Raw genomic sequence first — 16,129 nt, forward strand, 5'->3', positions numbered from 1 at the left:
CTCTCTCTCCCTCTCTCTCCCTCTCTCTCCCTCTCTCTCCCTCTCTCCCTCTCTCCCTCTCTCTTTCTCTCTTTCTCTCTCTCACTCACTGTCGCTCTGAGACCTTTACTAGATGCTAGGTAACAGTGCCTGAGATGCAGAAACTGGTAAAGTATCATCCTTGTCCTCAGGAGCTTGGAGTCTGATTGAAAAATTTTCAAGGCACAGATTTAAACGTCTTTGTTGGGTCTGCTTAGGGAACAGATAACCAACATTATGGACACATGAGCACACACATCTCCCCACTCCATCTCCTGCCTCCTTGTAAATGTAAAGATAGGAGTAAAGAGCTTGCCCGGAGGAAACAGGAAGATATCATTGATTTACCTGGTGAAAAATGTAAATTTGAAAAGGGGTCGAAAAGGACCTAAGAGGTCTTGTAGTTCAACCCTCCCACCTGACTCCTTAATAAACCCTAGTGGTCAGGTGTCCGTTGATGGGTAAATGGAAAGAAAAGCAAGTTTCAGAGTAAGGTGAGTAGTGTAATCCCGTTTCTGTTAATTCCCCCTCCCGGCGCATGCTTGTACTGTTTGTATAAGCACAGATGATGTGGAAAGATCCTCCTGTATTGTTAATAATTGTTACCTCAGGGGACAAGGGAAAGCTGATTAACTTCCTCTTTATACATCTTTTATTGTTTGGCTTGTTTTAGGAAGCATGTTTTACTTTTTTAATTAAAAAATCTAATAAAGTAGAAAATGAATAAATAATAAAAAATACCCTCAGGGCACTGAGCTTTGTTTCAGTCTTCCCAGTAGCCTGGGTAGTTACAACTGAATGTGATGTTTCAGGTGTGGGCTGCCCTACAGGACCCAGAACTTGCTGTAGCCTAAGATGATACTAATTTTTCTGTCAGCAGCACTGTATTGTTGGGGCTTTCTGTGTTTGTAGACCATTAACACCTCAGAGTCCTTCTTACATCTGCTACTCTGGGCACATTCTGCCCTTGATAATCATCATGGACTCAATTCTAGTCCCTTACATCTCCCCATTAGGTTTCCTCTTGTTATTGTGGAAATCAGTATTTAGCGTAGATTAAGGACTGGCCTTAAATTCAGGCTGCCTGGTTACAGATCCTAACTACCACTAACTAGCATGGAAAGTTAGACAGGTAATGTGTCTTCAGAGCCTGTGTTCTCATCTGTAAAACAGCATTAATCATAAAGTTGTGAGGTTTCAATGCGATATCTGTATTTTAGAAATTGTACTAGGTGCTTGGTGGCGTGGTGAGATCATGGTGAATTTTAGCTCTTACTGTTGGTACGTTAACCTCAGCTCATCATCCCTCCTATCAATGATAGCGAGACAGTTTTGGCTCTTGAATCTTCTCTTAACAATATTCCATACCCCTCCTGACCCCAGAACATAAGTCAGTCAATGTTCTAAACTTTCCTTACGAGATCCCCAGTCAATCTCTGTCTCATTCCACAGGTCCCTTCACTGATGTTGTCACCACCAACTTAAAGCTTGGCAACCCGACAGACCGAAATGTATGTTTTAAAGTGAAGACCACCGCACCACGTAGGTACTGCGTGAGGCCCAACAGTGGGATCATTGAGGCAGGGGCCTCGATTAATGTATCTGGTAAGTCCTGAGACTGGAGCCAATGGGGTGGGCTAAAAAGGCCTCTTAGAACCGGTGGGATTTCTTAAAGCTTGTATTTGCAATATAGCAAAATAAAATGGCAGATTTCTCCCCCCAACCCTCTACCCTCTGATTAAAAAGCTTAGTGGGTCCCACTCACCTATTGTTTTTCCATAATTAATGCTTCTTTGGTTTAATGCTTACAGCCTTTGCACCTCAGTAGTTAGAGCAAAATTAAAGTGGTAACTTCAGACTTTACTTGGAATGAGTTTGGTTTTCACTCCCTTGAAATTAAATCTGCCCTTTGGCGATAAATAAAAAAAAGGGCTAAACAAACTTAATTTTACTTTGTGGGAGAAAGCTAAATGGAGTTATTTTCTTATTTAAGCTAAATGATTTCTGACATTAAGCTCATGTCATTTCCAATGATTGGTAACTGCACTTTACTGATTGTGAAAAGCTAAGAGAGATGAGGGCTGAGGAAATTGGAATATATTCAAGGGTGTAAGTTTTGTGCATGTCTGATAGGGTTTTTTTTCCCCTTCTGTCTGAGGGTGCATATATTTTCCAAAGTCCAACTTTTGAAAAGATACTGGTAAAGTGCCCAAATTGAGAATTGGATTTCAGAATTAAGGAGATATAAGTGATGGGTTTGAGTTTAAATGTATTTTAGAAATGGAATAAACTTTCAGCTCATTACAACTGCTGGATCCAAGGATGCCTTTTGTGTTTGTGATGGGGGAGTGTGTGTTTATCCTTGAAGCATCAGGGGACTCTGTGTCATAGAGGGTTCTGCATCATTAGACGCTACTACTCATTCGAAATGGGAATCTGGCTGGCTTTTTCCATGACAGATTTTGATTCTGATACATTTGGCTATTTCTTTGACACCTAAAAGAAAATGATTCACCCCTTTGGAAAGATATAAGGTGTTTCATTATCTGATCATTTCTGCAGACTCTTATTCCCTGCATCCATTGGTCTCTCTCATTATGGTGCGCCCACGCCAGCTGTCCTCCCGTGTGCTTCTCTCTGGGACTGCAAGACCTGATCTAGACTCTTGAATCGGGTTATTATCCAGGAGAAGTCAGGAGGGTGGGGTCTAGCATTTATTGAGGGTCTCCTGTGTACTAGGCTTGCGCACACATTAGCTCATAATTTCTGTTATCTGCCCTGTGAAGAATGCATCCTTACTTCACTTGTGTTAAGGAGACCAGTGACCACAGGCTCATGAAGCTAGCAAGTGATGGAGCCAAGTTGTGTATCATTCTGTCTGGCGCTGAAGCCCAGACTGTGGGCTGCAGCTGGAGAAAGGGAGGGGCCTAGGATGTTGGTGTTTTCTGTGCCCCTTGGATCCATATGGTTTCAGTGTTTCTCCTGAAATCAAGGGTAGCTGAAATCTTTTCTTCCCTTCTTTTAATGACTCCTTTTTTCCTCTTGATTTCCTTGCCTATATCAAATTTGAGCAAGATCGTCAGTAGATGAGAATTACCAATTTTCACAATAAATATGGGGGCAGCAGCTTGGTTTTCTGAATAAAATAGTCTCAACAGGCAGTTGTATGGTGGAGGTGTGCTTTCCAATATTAAAGGTCAAGTGTGTGTGTCCTTCAGAAACATTCATCTTTTCCCCATCATAGGAATGTTTTTTAAAGTTATTAACTAACCCTGGGCATTTGATTTATGATTACCTACTTAAGGAAGAACAAGATTCTGTAGTTGCGGCCGTCCTTTTGCAGATAAGAAGGTCGGGTACAGAGAGAGGACGTGTTCATCTAGAGTCACGTGGGTGATTAGTGCTAGAGCTGGTATTTGAAGCCAGGTGTCTTTGCTCCTGATCCAGTGGCTCTTCTGTGTCATTAAACTGCCTCAACAGTATTAGGGGATGGCCTCACTCACAAATGAATATAAAACATACAGTACCATGGCTCTCAAAATGTAATGTACTCAGGGGAAAAAAGCAATTGAATGATAAAATGTCCATGTGTCTCCAGGCCTTCCTACGTGAGACGAGATGTGTTTGTACCTGAGGAAGGGCTCCTTGGTTTTTAGTTGATTTGTATTTATCTCGGTGCCTGAGATGCACTTACGTGAAGCCAGATGTCATGGCATTTCTGGGACAGCCGCACCAGTCAGCAAAGGAGGCTGGCCCCCATTTGCTGCTTTTATGTGCTGAAGGGCCACTGTATCATTTCTTAGAAATTAACATCTTGGGATAGAAAGAACTGAGCTTCTCCAAGGGTCCTCTTAAATTGCAGCTACGTGATGACATTCTTGGTGAGTATGTAGACTGCCCAGATTCCTTTGGGAGAGAGTATCCTGAGGAGGGGGAGGAGGAGGATGCCAGCAGACAGGCAGTGCAGATTGTCTGAAAGCCAGCCCCCCTTCTCACAGGTGCACACGTGGCCACGCTTGGTCTCACCCACTCTGCTCAGAGATCACTGGATTTGGGGTCCAGAAACCTGAATAGGGAGCCCAGCTCTGCTGTTTAACCTGTCGGCTGATCTTTGGCCAATCCATTAACCTCTCTAGGTTCCCATTTTCTCGTTTGTAGTGTGGAGAGAGCAGTGTCTGCCTCGTGGTATTTTACCAGTGCTGTGTTAACTGACAGCGCGGTGCAAGAGTGGGATTGCATTGTTCTTCCACTAGTTTTGAGCAAACAGTGGCTAGTTTTTCTTGAAGGTGGATTGTACATATTTGAATTGCCTTTTTAGAAATAAGTAAATTCCATACATTTTACTAATTTATGGACTTTTTCTAATTTTAAGAAGAAATTCATGTTTTTGCTTCTTTCTATAATATGTATTTGTTTTATAGTGAAAAGCCACTAGTAAATTTTCAAATATAATCTACAAAAAGGCAGCCATCAAATCTACTTAAAATACTACTGGCATTGTCCTGCGTACCATACAGAATGTTGCAGCAGACCTGAAAAGGACATGACTGGTACATTATTTCTCTTCCATTTCTGAAAACCCTTGGGATGTGCTAGCTATTAGGGAAGGTTATAAATCATCCTTAGAGAGAGGGGGTTGGGGAGGGAGAGGAGGAGGAGGAGATCCACCCATGGAGCTGACCAGAGGGACTGAGATCTGCAGGCACACAAATCAGGGCTGTGACGGGGAGGGACGCTTTCTAGCTCTCAGACACACTCTGTGAAGCTCTTCTCAGCTTTCAGATTAACCTGATGCTGTCCAAGGGACATTACATTATGCGTCATAAGTCTGGACTCTGACCTATCATATTATTTTCTTCAGAAGATGGCCCATCACTTACTGGGTCCTTAAAAAAAAAGCAACTCCAGTTTATAAACTCAGGTGGTAAAGTAATGGTTAGAAACAGGCATAACCTAAACTTTTTGTGACGTTAGTTGAAAATGTGTGGACTTGCCAAAGGGGTGTTTGGGATCTGGTCACTCGGGCCTGTGATCTGCATCCTTTTCTTTGTCCTTTAGATAGGTGCTCATCTCATCTCCTTCTTACAGGAGCCCCTCCTGGGATCCCTGCCCGTTGGGTGAGGCAGTGCAGTAGGTGACGGGGGTGCAGGATACTTTCTCTTTGCGTTAATTGGCCCAGAATGCTCTGGTTTTAGCCCCTTGCTCCTTGATACACACCATCTACTAGAGATGGTTTTGAGTTGTTCAGATCTGGACCTCAGCAAAATAGGCACACTTAAATGGAGATTGGAGAAGAGGAGATTGGATTTTTTGCCCCCTGAGATTTTAAATGCAAGGAAAATAGAACTTTCTGAATTAATGAATTGTTTGAAGCAGTAGGGGGTCTCCCCATTTGTTCTAGCTTTACAAAATTAAATCTATTTTCTGAACTGTCTGGTGGGAAATTATTTTTAAGGTAGATAATTTCTGAAAATGTCTTTGTGGTAAGCCGTTAGTAGTTGTAGATTTTTTTTTTTAATACTGCAGTTTAATAATGAAGTTTTCCATTAATATTCCAAACCATGTTTGCCAGCAGGTACAGCAGGTGAAGTGGTAAAATTATGGGCCCATCAAAAATACTTACGCTTCCTGTAATATGATATTAAGTTTAATATTTTTATAACCTTCAGTGAATTCTAATTTCACTAAAGTAGCAAGCACGCTTCCATTTGCAGTTCAGTTATGCACATTGGTTGCCTGTGTACCAAGCAAATTAGAAATGCAAAATATCTGTGTGTGGGGGGCATTGGAAAGAGTCATTGAAGATACCGGTATTTACGTACAGATACACTTTACTAAGTGTACCCTGGGAATTGAAAATGGATTAAAGACAAACAAACACAGATCTTCTCGTGTCTGAATCTGTATTTTAAACGAAAATTCAAAGAATTAAGGAGCAGTATTCATTCTGACATATAGCCCTTTTCAGCACTTATTTCCATCACGTTTAAAGCATAAAGTTCTTCCAGTAAAAAGCTGAGGACAGAGAATGAATATCAGCAACTCTTCTTGGATAGAAACATTGGTCAATTAGCGTAATTGGGTAGCATTGCAATTGATAATTAATCCTTTTAAGATTTTGCTGACTCAGTTTGGTGGAGCTGCTTGCTTGCCCTGGACCAGTCCGCCTGGGGCTGCAGCTTTTAGGTGATGAGCACCAGAGTGTAAGTGCACTGCCCTTCGAGAAAGAAGTCAGGCATCCATCTGTCAAGTGCTGATAGCGGGAGCTAAATTTGGGGGTTTGGGGCATCTTAACAGCAACATTCTTCTTCGTTTGATCATTTGCTTTGGAGGTCTCTGATAAGTGAAATCTTTTTATAAATGGTTTTCATGAACCAGTTTATTACTCGGATAAGAACAACGCACGTTCTTTCTTAAAAGATGTCTGTAATCTTTCTCACCAGATGAGATTCTAGTTTTTAAAAAAAGGAAATTACCAACAGAAAATCAGCTTAATTGTGCTTTCAAAGATTGTTTAAAAGTTTACTGTAATATTTAGGTTTCTTGAGAAGAATCCTGTGTTTCACTTTTTAAAATTTTATTTAATTTTTTTTATTTTTTGAGGAAGATTAGCTCTGAACTAACATCTGCCGCCAATCCTCCTCTCTTTTGCTGAGGAAGACTAGCCCTATGCTAACATCCGTGCCCACCTTCCTCTACTTTACATGTGGGATGCCTGCCACAGCATGGCTTGACAAGCGGTGCGTAGGTCCACACCTGGGATCCAGACTGGCGAACCCTGTACCGCAGAAGCGGAACATGCAAACTGAACCACTGCGCCACCAGGCCAGCCCCTTGTGTTTCACTTTTTAGGAGTATGATATAATTTACTTACTCTTTACATTTTCAAAGATCATGATGAAGAGGACTTAGCCAGTACATTCAGTGTTCAGTTACCTGAAGTTAACTTCAGTTCTCTGCAGTGTGACTGAAGAGGAGAAACTAAGCACACCTTTGGAGCAGCCAAAAGTCATGTTCGTTTCACTCATGACTTATACACCTGAGCTCCCAAGTCTTGACTCTCCTGTTAACTCTTACGTTAGAGTCACTGTTACCCTGGTCCTGGTCTCCAGCCCCTCGCAGGCCAGAGTGAAGGAAAGGGCTTTGAGAGGTGGCCACAGTGAAGGACTGGACAGGCCACCATAGAGAGCAAGCACGGGGGAGAGTTCAAAAATCACAGCAGGGATCTGGAATCAGTTAAGTCTCAGGGCAGACCGTTCTCCATGTTCCAGTTGATCAGTCCCAAGAGACCTGGCGTGTAAGTCTTCCTAAGATAGTATATAATGGGTGTTCATGGTCACAGCACAAGAGTACTCAGCAAAAGGCTGTGTTGTTTTCCATTGTCAAGTGTTATAGGAGACAGGAAAGTATGTTGGAGTTTTGAAGAAGACGTATATTTTAAAAGGTATTTTTATGGAGCCGGCCCCGTGGGCAAGTGGTTAAGTTGGTGCACTCTGCCTTGGTGGCCCAGGGTTTTGCAGGTTTGGATCCTGGGCGCAGACATGGCACCACTCATCAGGCCATGTTGAGGTGGCATCCCACATGCTACAACTAGAAGGACCCACAACTAAAATATAGAACTGTGTACCGGGGGGCTTTGAGGAGAAAAAGGAAAAATAAAATCTTTAAAAGATATTTATAAAAAAAGAGTGAGTGGGCCTTGTTCTTTGGCCAGTGCCTGTCTTCCAGTGACACAGATATGTTTGTACTAGTCTCTGCACAAATTAATTAATTAGAACATGAGGAGTTTGTTATCTCAGATGGGCTGTACTGAACTGGAAAATCCTATGGAGAGCACAAAGACAGTTCAATGTTAACTTATTTTTAAATAGACAAAATTAGTTATTTACTTGCTAGACTCCGAGTTCCACCCATGAATAGGCAGAGGTCCAGGAAGGTAGTCATGTTTTCAGCGTTTTGAGAATCCTAAAGGAAATGATAAATTTACTCATGATAAGGATGCACAGTCTAACTAAAATGAGAAATTACTTTGCTTTAGGCTAGAATTCTGTCACCTCGTTGTGGTAGAAGGAGTTAGCCTAAGCTGATCACTGCTCTGGTTTGTCTTTGCTTAGTTGAGAAGAGTGGGGAGTGAATTCCTTAGTGTGCTGGGAGTGCGGGTGGGTAGGGAATGGTCTTTTGCTGTACAGGCTGTATGAAAGGAGAGAGAGAATGGCAACTAGGCTTCTGCTGGTGAACGTGGTGCAGTCCACACAGAAGTCAAAATATAATGATGTCCACCTGAAATCCATATAATGTTACAAACCAGTGTTACCTCAATAAAAAATAAATAAATTAAAATGTTAAAAAAAAAAAAAGAAAGGTTAGAGAGTAAGAGAACAGTGGTGATGAAGATTGGAAACCACTGTCTTAGACCCTGGGTTGGAGAGTGAGTGGCTCTGGGAAGTGGAACAGAAGGGAAGCTGGATGGTTGAGGGTTAAAGAGGGTTTCCTCTCTTTGTGCTGCCCCAAGGAGATTTCTAGAGGGAATGTGATTCAAGAGTGCTTTGAGTGTTGGAACGGAAGAAGGTGCACCCCCTTCCACCGTGAAAAACTGTAGATTAATACCCAGAAGGTGAGATATGAAAACGTGAGCTCCTGGTTTCAGTCTAATTGGGTAGAAAGGGCAAAAATGTAAGGAAGGAGCTTAGGAGTCTTAGTATCGACAATATTCACTGATAGAATAAGGTCACTGATGGAATAAGAATGAGGGTGTGAAACGGCGTTCTAGTAGGAGCTGCAGTGTTAGGAGGGGTAGTGTAGCACACGTTCTCCAGGTGTGGTCCCTGGAACAGCAGTGTCGGCCTCATCTGAGAGCTTGTTAGAAATATGTTCTCAGCCCCATCCTAGACCTGTTGAATCAGAAACTCTGGAGGTGCTGTCCCGCTGCCTTGTTTTAACGAGCATGCAGGTGATTCTAATGCATGGTGAAGCTTGACATCCCCTAGTTACGGAGTCGGTTGAGTGAGTTAAACCCTGGAGGGTGTGGTATATTGAGATGTGAGTAGGGCAGGCGGACCAAAAGGGATGTGACAAGTAGGGCCAACATGATAGGAGGAGACTTTGGTAATGACAGGAGAACACCGTGGGTGTGGGGGTGTGGCCAGCACAACGTGCACCCCTGTTGGACCAGCAAGGAGACCTGTTGTTGGGTTATGCAAGGAAATCTGAGGAGAGCTAGACTGTGAAGAGTTGAACCGATTGTCTTTTACTAGGGAAATAGGGTTTTTTGGTAGGAGGTTTTTGATCTGGGGAATATCACAATGGTGGGAGATTAAATTCGTAGGGGTTATGGGGGATATGCGGCTTGACTGGAAGAGAAACTGGGAGAAGTAAGATCTCCTAGTTGGAGAAATCTAGATGTTAGTGGAGGCCTGAGCTGAGGTTGTGCATGTAAAAGGAGGAGAAAGACTTTCTGAAGATAAGATTCTGAGATTGAAAAAAAATGATAAAGCATGTGCCATGGTGCTGGCTAGACTTGTATTCACTTGCCTGTTCCATCATGGTGCGGATGAACGTGATCCGGGACTTGCTTGGGTTCTCCCAGGCTGCTTCTAGGCTGCTTTTCATCAAGTCGTCATTTCTCCGAGGTGTGTGTGTTAAGTAGCATATATTCTGCATTTCTTCTCTTTTGAAGAAAATCTGATCTTATTGATCCGATGTTTTATGACCCTGAAGGCCCTTCTTAACAGGATCCCACTTTTGCCTTCTGTACTACAGCAGACATGGTATCACAAAGCGTTAATGTTGGTGAGTGGTGACCCCGTCTCCAGGCCGTCTCCTGGTAACAGGCTTCTTTTTAATGTAGTATCAGCAGATATATTTTAAAAGTAGGATAGATGGTTCATTTAAGAGGGTTTTATCATCAGTGTCTCTGGTGTTCAAGTGAAATAAATTAACTTAATGGGAAGCTCTTTTATAGCCTGTCATGGAAAAAAGTACATAATTTCTGTTACAGTTTGCATGTATGGAGCTGAAAGAACAAACGATTAGCAACGTTTACTCTGTCCTGTTCTCATAAAGCTCCAGCTGACAGGATACAGCAAACTGAATTGGACTATCCTGAGATGATGGGAGCTCAGGAATGCAAACTTTCTGACGTGAGTTAGGGGCTGTGTTAAGCAGGGTGTGGATCCTGAGGGACAACGAGGGTTTATGAAGTTTGGTAAAATCTGGGTGGCCACTTGACCTCCTCACTCTTGCTTGCTGATTCGGGAGCCCACAAGGAAAGGATAGCTGATAGGTGGCAGACACTTTCTTTTCCACTTGCTGCTCAAGGTGGAAGCAGAGCTGTTCAAGTGTGGGAGGGGTCGAGCACCCAGCCCTACACTCTGAGCCTCCTGGACATTCACCAAGCAGCCACGATTTTCACTCATGGTTTAAAGTTTTTGAATTCTGCAGCTTCACTAGTGCATCGGGCATCTACGTTTTTATGTCATGAGTCCTCGCCGTTGCAGAAGGGATGTTTGACCTGCCACTTCTGGCTGTCTCCAGTGCTCCCTTAAGGTGGTTGCTTACCACCAGTACCTGCTTCTTTGTGTGCTTAGCTTGAAGGTCTGAATGTAAGTGATACCTTCTCTTGGTTCTTCCAGATCTACGCTGTGGCGACTTGCCAGTTTGGATGCTCTAGGCCTGAAGCTGTGCTGAGGCAGTGGATCTCAGCGCCCCTCTGCAGAAAGGGAGAAGCAGCTGCAAGGTGGTTTGATGAGAGGAGCACAGGAAACCCTAGGCCCTCCCTGGAAGAGACCTGTGCATGTGCATGTGGGCCTCTTTCTCTACCTGAGCTGGGGCTCAAGGCTTGGTGTGTGTGAAGCTGCTTTCCCTCTTAAACTGCTCATTCTCCCAAGAGGGGCACTACACACAGCTGCCAGTGCCTTCACTTGAATTCCTTAGCCGGGTCATTTTCCTTCTGGAGGGGCCTGCAGGGCAGCTTAGTATAGAAGAACGGTGCTCAAGCCTTGTGGTCTCAGGACCCCTTTACACTCTTAAAAACTGAAGCCCTAAGAAGCTTTTTTGTTTGTGGATTGTATCAATATTTATCATAGTACAAATCAAACTGAGAAGTTTTTAAAGTATTAATTCATTCAATAATAGTAATATCAATTACATGCTAAAAGTAACATTTTTTATGAAAAATAACTTTTCAAAAAAACTTAGAAGACTGGCGTTTTGACATGTTTTTCAACTCTCTTTGGTGTCTGGTTTGGTAGAGGACAGGCTGGATTCTCTTATCTGCTGTGCATGTGGTCTGTTATAATGTGTTGTTTCGGTGAATGTACATGAGAGAAAACCACTTTTGCCATAGAGGTGTAGTTGGAAAAAGGGAGAGTTTGTTTTATTGGCCATTTCAGATTATTATGGACATTAGTTTTTGATACTACACCAAAACTTGACACGCGGCACTTTCTCAGTACAATGTGGAACTGAAGCGATGTCAGTGAGCTATTTGAACTTTGTTTCGCTGAAATACATTGGTCTTGCACTTTAATTGGGTTTTGTAATATTACGTTAGCTGAGTTATACAGATCTTCCAAATGTTGACATATTTCATTATGCAATATCAAAAAATCACATTTGTTAGTATTCCTACCAATCTCATCAGAAAAGTCTTTAAGTATTTGGGAAACTGTGAAGCTCTTGGTGGCAGATACAAGTTTTTTTCCAGTAGTCTAATTTTTGCCTGAAGGCCTGGATTTTATCATTGGCAACAACCACTATAAGTTGTTTGCCTTGAAGTGACAGGCCCACTTCATTCATTTTTGAAAAAATATCTGCCATATACCTAGTTCTGAATAACTGTAGTTTTTCTGTTGGTTGTTCTTTCAAGTAAATGGTGTTCCATGAGGGACATCTCGTTCAACTTTCAACCCAGTTTACACAGATGCTTCTCCCAGGACAGCACAAGTGCGTTATGTGGACTTGCCATTTCATCCTATAGACTGTTAAGATGTGTTGTCAAGGATTGAAATTCAGTAAAATTAATAATTTTTTGCTTCATCAAGGATATTCTTAAGTGAAACCAGCTTTTTAAAAAAACTGTGAGTGTGTGGCAGTGCCCAATACAGAGACATAAGCACTGTTGGTGCTGCTGCCTGATCCGTGCTAAGGTGCTGGCGGTTTTACCCACCTCTGGTTTTGCATCAGCTATCACTGTGAATATCAACAGAGTGGAACAGGCACGTAATGTCTTGTTATTATCATGACCACAGTTTTGACTTTATAGATCGCCTGATGTGGGGACCCTCAGGGTCTGTGGATAACACTTTGAGAGCCTGTGGTGTCAAAGTCTGACTCTGGAAGTCATTTAATACGCTGGCCATGGGACCTGAGTGAGGCCACCTAGCCCTTCTAAGCCCTAGTCTTCTCATCTAGAAAATGAAGACAGGGGCTTCTTTCATGGACTGTTGTGAGGGCTAAGTAGGAGAAGTAATGAAAAGGTGCCTTCTCTGGTTCCTAGTACATAGTAGGCACTAGTAAAGGCTATTTTCCTTTCCTTCTTGGGACATTCTGAAGGTATTGGGGATGGGGAGGGTGGGGTGAGATGGGGAGATGAAAAGGAAGGGTCAGTTTTGCCTTAGGGCATGCCTAGAACCCGAGCAGAGGTCTCTTGGCTCTTCCTTGTCACTTGCAGTGCCTCAGGGACGAGGAGAGGAAGGGGAAGGGGACAGCAGATCTTCCTGGGGCTGTCTGCATGGGGTGTCTTAGGTTCTCTGGACCCCTCAGTTCTCTATGTATGATCTGGTGTGGTTTGAGCTCAAGGGCCAACTTTACTGAAAACTAGCCGTGTCTTCTGACTGCTCTCATCTTCTGGGCCTCGGTACTCTTTACAGATAATCCTGGTTCAGCCTCAGAGCTCTATGGTAGAGGACTAGGGGCCTTGCACAGCTGGCAAAACAGAGTCTCAAGGATGAGGCAGGTTTTGCTATTAGAGCTGTGCCCTGCTGAAAATCTAAGTGTAGTCTGGGACAAAGTTTTCTTCTTTCCCATACTAAAAAGTACTAGAGCAGGGTTTTGTTACAGCCAGCTGAGACCTGAAATTCCCAACTCCAAAAAAGGTTGACACTCCCTGTGCAAGAAAGATCAGAGTGCCTGTGAAGACATCAGCTCCTTAGTTTATCACGTGTGCCTTCCTTATTGCAGTCTTGGGGGTGGGAAAAAACCATGATGGGAATTTAGCTTTCAGAAGAGTCCATAGTTTTGACCTGCTAGTCTGTTCATTTGTCCTGAGGCTGAGTATCAAGGCCAGGTGTGTGATGATGTTCCAGGTCTGTCTACGGGGGAGCTCTTGCCAGCTCAGTGATGCCAGAGGAAGAGTTATCTGCATTCCAGGTCCAAAACTGCCAGCAAGGACCGCTTTTCCAGGAGTGAACCATGCCTTAGACCTGCAAGAGTAAAATGCCAAGTAGAGTGACCCTGTGTTTTAAATGAGCTTTGTTCTTTCTGCTGATGGTCACACTTGAGTTTTTGAGTACTCAGACTGAACATCCTTATTTTAGTAATCTTTATTGGTAGCTGAACTTGATGTTGTGAATATATAAGCCCTAAATTTAAAAAATGTTTGCACATTTATTGATTTTTTTCCTGAAGAAGTCTCCCAGTGAGGTCACTCAGAGCACTCTGATGGGTGACGTAGGCAGCAGAGTTGCCAGGGTGCCTGCGGACACCAAAGCATTGAAGTCTGAGGTGTTGTTAGGTATTAATAGACTTTCTCTGTCCCCGAGATAGAAAGGACCCCAAATCCCCAAGACGGGTGGGGGATATTTGTATTTCTAGTCCCCATCATGTGTGGTTCTGTAAGGTACGTGATGATGGGCCTGGGGTGCAGGATGTGAGCCTGGAGTACTGGGGTGGCCAGTGTGGCAGAAGTGGGTGCTGGACTGCACTTGGCTCTTTGTAGAAGTTTTGCTGCTTCCTAACATTGTGACCTCGAGCAATCGCTGCACTTGACGGAGCCCCAGATTCTTCTTTTGTGAACTAGGGCTTAGGACGGAGGCCCTTTATCTGCTGCAGGGCGTGAGTGACTGTGAGGCTTTAGAGGGAGCACGTGGGAAGCCCTGAGCTGGGGTTCAAAGGCAGGAGAACACTGGTAAGTGCCCAGCAGAAAAGGTGCTGGTGCAGAAGGACAGAACTTGCGGTCAGAGGACCAGGAGTCAGTTCCTCTTGGTGGCCATGAGCACTGGCTTCCAGTCAGATGCTCGTCTGCTTTTGAGTTCTCTCCTCCATGGTCGGGCAAGTTAGTTAAGCTTTCTGTGCTTCAGTTCTTTCCATCTGGAAATAGACATCAAAATAAACTCCCCAACAGTGCCTACGTTTGAAAGGTTAAATGGGATCACAGTAGACCCAGAGAGCAGAGCCCCGTTTCTGGTGCTTGGGAGATGCTCCGTCCACACCAGGGCTCACCACTGTAGGGCTACGGTGCACTTTCTGCACGTGAGAAAGTTAGGTTTCAGGGAGCTAACTAGATGTGTGGTTTAGTCAGAGCCTTGTAGCAAATCTCCTATTTTAAAGCCGCTGTCATTTAACAGGGGTGGGTCCCAAGGAACCTAAGTCAGAGTGGGAAGGCCCCTGCCTCACTGTGGTGGGATGACTCGTCCAAGGGAGCCGTTATTTGAGGCTCCTTCCTGGGGCCTGTAGCAGATGTTTGTGTCAGGTGTGCGAGAGCGAGAGTGAAAGATGAGTGGACTAGCAGTCAGAAGACCTGGGTCCTAAACACTAGTCCCAACTCTGCCACTACCTGCTGTTTGACCTTGGGCAAGTCCCCTAACTTTTCTGGCCCTCAGGTTTGTGACCTGCGAAGTGGAGAAGATGCTGGTCACCTTGCCCTGTTCGCTTCAGGTGGGGCGTCATGAGGCTCAGACAGAGAATCCTGGTACACTGCCTTACCACCAAACGACAAGTGTTAACATGACAAATGGCTGCTGGCAACCACGCTCTGACCCTCCTAATGGCATCTTTTCTTTCCCAGTGATGTTACAGCCTTTCGATTATGACCCCAATGAGAAAAGCAAACACAAGTTTATGGTGCAGTCTCTGTTTGCTCCACCTGACACTTCTGATATGGAAGCGGTAGTAAGTACTGAATGCTTCTTACTTTTCCCAGTAATTAAAAAACGATTAGGTACAGAATCGTGGGCGCATTGCAGTGTGTGTCAGAACTGTTTCTAAAGGGGAAGGGTGTTTTCAGGGAGCTTTGTACTTTGACTGCCTTTATGGTTTTTCTAAAATTTTGATTTAACATTTTATGTACCTTTCTAGAACACTATTCTTTTCTGACATTTATATCTCGATTTGCTTCAGCAGTTCCTTGTTGTGATTGTATCTTGAGTGGTTTGAGGCTTCTCTCCCTTTATGCCGCCTCCTGTCCTCCACAGAAAAAGGAACTTTTCATTATAGGGAATGTTTCTTACTGTGTCTTCCCCATCCCCCCGGAACCCAGAAAGATGTGAGAGAGTTGACTACCGCGTGTCCTTCAACCCTAAAGGGTTTTGTGGCTTGTTTTTTTTTTCGCTTGGTGCTGGTAAGCATGATTCTTTTTTTTTCCCCCCGTAGATTCCTTCATTTTTTTCCTGCTTAAATACATGTTTGTCTCTGTCTCTGATTTTGATAAAAATAAGATGACTTCATTTTCATAAAATAAATAAGTGATATTATATTACTGATTTTTCTGGAAAAAGATTATAATGGAAATTCTCCCCAAAGTAAGCTTTCTACACATTTGAATGACTCTGCAGGCCTTCTGGTGCCGCGAGTCTGAATCACAATACACAGATGAACCTTCCAATCCATAGCCCCAGTGAGGACAGCTCACCTGGTCCTCTCAGTTTGGAACAGAAGGGCAGGCTTGCCTCGCATTTTCACTTCCAGCATGCCAAACCAAACTGGGAGGCTGAGCTCATCCAAGGGGTGCCTGCAGACTTGAGTTAGCTGTGCCGCACCTTGCTGTGTTTTCTCTCTCAAAGGTTTACCCCAAGGGCGATTTCATGCACAGCCTACCTTCATGTCCCAGCGTCACCACACAGCCTTTTCTTTTAGTCTTAGGAAAGCATAACTGACCATCTTCATGGATGTTTAA

At 43.7% G+C, this 16,129-nt stretch overlaps 1 protein-coding gene across 1 annotated transcript in view; it reads left to right on the forward strand.

Annotated features, from left to right (window-relative positions):
- VAPB (VAMP associated protein B and C) overlaps positions 1-16,129 on the forward strand; it is a 54,420-nt gene that overhangs the window by 24,107 nt on the left and 14,184 nt on the right. Inside the window, exons 2-3 of the mRNA XM_046678496.1 lie at positions 1,471-1,623; positions 15,023-15,126. Coding sequence (XP_046534452.1) covers positions 1,471-1,623; positions 15,023-15,126 — 257 coding nt within the window. The remainder of the gene's footprint in view (positions 1-1,470; positions 1,624-15,022; positions 15,127-16,129) is intronic.

This window comes from Equus quagga, chromosome 12 (genome assembly GCF_021613505.1).
Source record: "Equus quagga isolate Etosha38 chromosome 12, UCLA_HA_Equagga_1.0, whole genome shotgun sequence".
In the NCBI taxonomy this organism is placed as follows: Eukaryota; Metazoa; Chordata; class Mammalia; order Perissodactyla; family Equidae; genus Equus; species Equus quagga.